At 34.3% G+C, this 5,813-nt stretch overlaps 1 protein-coding gene across 1 annotated transcript; it reads left to right on the plus strand.

Moving 5' to 3' along the window:
* Positions 2,651 to 5,043, plus strand: LOC109231562 (premnaspirodiene oxygenase-like). Its single transcript, XM_019397224.1, has 2 exons — positions 2,651 to 3,593; positions 4,178 to 5,043. Exons 1-2 carry the CDS (start codon positions 2,715 to 2,717, stop codon positions 4,793 to 4,795), a joined length of 1,497 nt encoding a protein of 498 aa, XP_019252769.1. The 5' UTR covers positions 2,651 to 2,714; the 3' UTR covers positions 4,796 to 5,043.

Here is a 5,813-nt window from a genome sequence, read left to right on the forward strand (position 1 = left end):
TATTTTCCCCTTCTCAAAAAGTAAAGAACCACTTGTCTAACTTTAAATGTCATGAATGAACTCTCATTAAGACTCATAGTTCAGAAGACGATTTAATATAGAATTCGTTAAATTAACACATGTAATCATTTAGTATTATCGGTAAAACTAAAATAGATTAGTTAATGGAATTTCAATGGAGATAAACACTCATACTGAGAAAGAACATATATTTATTATAAAATATAGGGAATGAAACTAATACTCAGGCAACTCCAACTTGGCCCAAGAGTCGAGCTCTGGCAAAAATTTCATAAGTTAAGACCCCTGCAAATCATAAATCATACAAAGACATACCAAAAGAAACAGGCATCTCGGAGAGATTCACCACGAAAATCAGACTCTAACTTCTTTTATTTCCTAAACGCAGGATGTCTGATGAAATTTGGCTTATATCAATTACAGGACACAAATGTAGCACTGACTCTCAAGACATTAGGAAAAATATATAAGACACTCTTAAGTTAATAAGTATCCTAATTACATGATATCTGGGCTTAATTAGTTAGACATTGAGGCATGTTCAGGTAGTAGAGATTTTACAATAGCAAGGAAGATTCTAAGAAAAATTCGGGCAAAATTCATGAGTTATCTCACTACACCTGGAATCCACCAACTCAAAGTTCATTAGTTCGAACCTAAATATGGCATTGGTAACAAGATCAAAACACAGAGAGCAAGCATATATCTTTCGGGCATAATCTTTTCATTTAAAGAAGTACCAAATTAATCTTTTGGTCCTAAGGGCATGGTGTTCTAAGTGAAATACAGAAACTCAAATATGTACTAAACTTTAGCCAAACATATGCACATACATAAATTTATTACCTATTTGGTTATGCCTAAGTCATGATTTCTAGTTGACAGAATACTTTAACGAATCCGAACGGGTCAGACTGATCATAGTTCTACAGTAGTTCAACAATAAAGTTGAACTCAAGCAACAAATAATTCCTAAACTGATTGAGAAGAAATAGCTTACTGATATTCTTTGTTAAAACCTCAGGAAATCAAAGAAACAACACACCTTCGTTGGATTCTTCAGCGCAGCAGGGTTAGAAATCGCCTTTTGAGGAGAATGGTCACTTGGATTCGTCGAGTTTGTGTTCTGGTTAGGGCTTTTATGAAGAGAGAATTTCCATTTGGGTTTTGAGATTACAATTGATCTCTTGAGCAGATCTCTACCCTTTTGAGTTAGGGCTACTTTTGAGTTCTCTTCCCTTTTTGAGCGTGAGAGATTTTTGAGGATTGAGAGCAGATTCTTTTAACTTTAAAAAGTAGAATAAATAACTTTATATATTTCTGAAGTGTTTGTATTTTAATTTATCCTTAAAACTTTAAAATAAAAAGAATAGTGGCGATCAAATTGCCACAAAAGTCAACGAGCTAACTTTTTGGAGCCAAATTTTCTCTTTTAGCGGGAAAGCAAAATTTTGTCCAGTAGCTGAAAATATTTGTTGCGACTTTTTTCGTGGCGACCTATTATACTCGCCACAAATAACTTTACCTTTCTATTGCGATTTGCTAGATTCGCCACTATATCCCTAACCTTTGTGGCAATTAGTAGAGTCGCCACTGAAACCTGCCACTAAAAACCCTTTTTCTTGTAGTGTACTAGTTGCTCAGCACGTGCGTTGCGCGTGTATGCCGAGTTATGTAGTATACAATTTTTATAAGCTAATATTAATATTATTAAAATAATTATCTAAATATTTTTTAACCGTTATAGTAAAGTGTAGTTATAAAAATATATATTAGAGCATAACATAAAAATTATTAGTTCCAAATAAAAACCATTATAGTGAAGTCTTGTTATCGAGGAAGGTTGTTATAGAGAAATTTGATTGTACATGAGAGAATAAAGTATAATTTTTTGTGGATAAACAATGTGGATGTTGTATACTGACTTATTTATCGAGGTCATGATGATGGGATGTTTGAACCTACAACAATAAACAATCAAGATTGAATTAGATACATGTGATTTTTTATTTGTTTTGATTAGATACATATTGTACCTAATCATATATTTGTATTCAAAAATCTACTTAATATGCATAAATAATATATCCAAAATCCTGTAATCATATATTTGTGTTAGAAGGACATTTTAGTAATTCAACTTTTAACTTTTAAGGTTCCCATTTTTATAATAATATATATATATATATATATATATATATGATGATGATTTTATAAGCAAATCCCATTTCTTGCCTAACGAAATGCCTAAAAAAGAGCATATATTTGCAACAACAGTTTGCAGAATTATCAAGCCAAATAATCCCCCCTTTCCCTCCCAAAATGCAGTACTTCAGATTCCTTTCCCTTCAACTCTTCGAAATGTGCTTTCAGATATTTCTTGATGATTTTGTCCAAGAAGAGACTAATTTTATGAATTTTCCTAGAAGACTCTTTTCTAAAATAAAAAATTCTAGCAGCCACAGTTGACAATGTTCTTTGTCATGCTCCCGTTGCTTACTAAGAACCTCATCCCCAAAAATTAGTCGATTAAAATATTAATATTTCTCACAAAATTTTGTATTCTTATAGTGAGCTTAAATATTCATCTGTTGTATTAATTTGACTAGAAAAATCCCATTTTCTCGCGAAAGCAAAAGGCCTATAAAAGCGCATACATTTGCAACTTACTTTGCAGAACCTATCAAGCCAAAATGCAGTTCTTAAACTTCTTTTCCCTATTTCTTTTTGTTTCGTTCCTCTTTCTATTGAGGAAATGGAAGAATTCCAATAGCCAAACCAAAAGATTGCCTCCTGGTCCATGGAAATTACCTATTCTTGGAAGCATGTTTCATTTGCTAGGTGGACTTCCACATCATGTCCTTAGAGATTTAGCCAAAAAATATGGACCAATTATGCACCTTCAACTAGGCGAAGTTTCTCTAGTTGCTGTTACTTCAGCTGAGATGGCAAAAGAAGTACTAAAAACTCATGACCTCTCTTTTGCATCTAGGCCTTTACTTGTAGCTGCCAAGATTGTTTGTTATAATGGGACGGACATTGTCTTTTCTCCTTATGGCAATTACTGGAGACAAATGCGTAAAATTTGTCTGTTGGAATTGCTCAGTGCCAAAAATGTCAAGTCATTCAACTCAATTAGACGGGATGAAGTTCATCGTATGATTGAATTTTTTCGATCATCTCCTGGTAAGCCAGTTAATGTAACAAAAAGGATTTCTCTATTCACAAGCTCTATGACATGTAGATCAGCATTTGGACAAGAATACAAGGAGCAAGACGAATTCGTACGACTAGTCAAAAAAGTGTCAAACTTAATGGAAGGGTTTGATGTGGCTGATATATTCCCTTCACTGAAGTTTCTTCATTTGCTCACTGGAATGAAGGCCAAAGTTATGAATACACACAATGAATTAGATGCCATTCTTGAAAATATCATCAATGAGCACAAGAAGAATTCAAAGAGCGATGGTGAATCAGGAGGTGAAGGTATACTTGATGTACTGCTAAGACTTATGAAGGAAGGAGGCCTTCAATTTCCAATCACTAACGACAACATCAAAGCTATTATTTTTGTAAGTACTATATACTACATATTTCTATCTTCATTATTAGTACACCTTCTATTCTATTTTTTGTGGAACTTGTTTTTAATATGCTCTATAATGAATAACGTACTTTTATGCTAAAAATAATTAAACATTAAATTTTTTATTTTAATGATACGTTTTTATAGCCACAAGTTTGCCATGGCATATTTAATACTACAAGTTTCGAAAATATTCTTTTCTTTTTTAAACTTTTTATCCAATCAATCCCCCGCCATATAGAGAGAAATGGGATGAGGTGTTATGATTTATCTTTATATTACACTTGCGTTCTCAAATTGCATAATTATTTTGGTACTTATAGAGTCACTTTAGTAATTAGTTTTCAAATAGAACTACTGACCTTTCTTTCATCACCAAATTTACACTTTTGAAAAGTACAACAGAAATATTATTTCAACTACCACAACAAAAATGTAGAATAAAGGTAGTAGCACAAACGTAGTACAAATATGTTATTCGAATATTTCAGTAGACATTAGTCAAGAAGTTTGTACAAAACAAATAGCATGTGTAAGATAAATGAATATTTTAACTTGCTCAAAATGAAGGACATGTTTGCTGCGGGAACAGAAACTTCATCAACAACAATTGATTGGGCTATGGTCGAAATGATGAAGAATCCAAGTGTATTTGCCAAAGCTCAAGCAGAGGTAAGAGAAATCTTAGGAGGGAAAGAAACTTTTGATGAAATTGATGTCGAGGAGTTCAAATACCTAAAGTTGGTCATTAAAGAAACTTTCAGACTCCACCCTCCATTACCTCTTTTGCTCCCAAGAGAATGTAGAGAAGAAACCGACTTAAATGGCTACATTATTCCTTTGAAAACAAAAGTCGTGGTTAATGCTTGGGCTATAGGAAGAGATCCAAAATATTGGGATGACGCAGAAAGCTTTAAACCTGAGAGATTTGAGCACAACTCTATGGATTATATTGGTAATAATTATGAATATCTTCCCTTTGGTAGCGGAAGGAGAATTTGCCCTGGAATATCATTTGGTTTAGCAAATGTTTATTTTCCACTGGCTCAATTGTTGTATCACTTTGACTGGAAACTCCCAGCTGGAATCAATCCAAGTGAATTGGACTTGACTGAGGCGGCTGGAGTAGCTTGTGCTAGAAAGAATGGCCTACACTTGATCGCTACTCCTTATCAACCTTGCCAATAGTGATTTCACGGCGTCAAACTTTTTTTAAAAGAAGAATCTTGCATTTGAATTTCCTTGTCAACCCCACCATTGTACTTTCTTCCGTTAGTGATTACTTATTTATAATATTTGTGTCCTTTTTCATATAGAGATATACCATTATAGCTTTCGACACAAGCTGTAAAATAAGATTTTCTGTTGTTTTTATATTTTGTAATGTAGTGGCGTGCGATCCGTGTGAACTAAATATACTTACTTACATCCCTCCATTATAAAGAAGAGATAATAGAGGGATGCCACAGGTCCAACCCTCCTATATATTGTAGTTTTTGATAACCCTCCACCCTTTTTATTACCGCACTTACTTTTGGAATCGTATTAATTTGTGTGCGCAGTCCGAGCACTTAGCCGGAAGACTTAGATATGAAAATCTGTGAAAAATGCTATGTTTTGATTATAAAATGAGTAAATTTGACTTCGCTCAACATTTTGGGTAAACGTACCCGGACCCGTGATTCGATGGTCCCGGAGGGTCCGTAGGAAAATATGAGATTTGGGCGTATGCCCGGAATCGAATTCCGAGGTCCCAAGCCCGAGAAATAAAATTTTAAGTAAAATTGTTTAAGGAAATTAGATTAGAACGTGTTGGTATCGGCCCGTATTTTGGTTCTGGCGCCCGGTACAGGTCTTATATATGGTTGAAGTCATTCCTGTAAAATTTCGTTGAAAATGGACGTCGTTTGACTTGATTCGGACTTAAATTGCTAAATTTGATACTTGATGAAGTTTGAGAAAAAGTTCTTGATTTTGAGGTTTGATTCATTGTTATTGAGGTTATTTTGGCGATTTGATCGCACGGATAAGTTCGTATGATGTTGTTGAGTTAGTACGTGTGTTTGGTTAGGAGCCCCGAGGGCTCGGGTGTGTTTCGGATGTGATTCGGGAAGTTTTGAACTTAGGAAAAATTGCAGAAAATCTGCAACAGGTGCCCAGGCCTGTTATTCTTCGCGATCGCGTAGTCACTTTCGCGATCGCGTAA

This window comes from Nicotiana attenuata, chromosome 1 (genome assembly GCF_001879085.1).
Source record: "Nicotiana attenuata strain UT chromosome 1, NIATTr2, whole genome shotgun sequence".
In the NCBI taxonomy this organism is placed as follows: Eukaryota; Viridiplantae; Streptophyta; class Magnoliopsida; order Solanales; family Solanaceae; genus Nicotiana; species Nicotiana attenuata.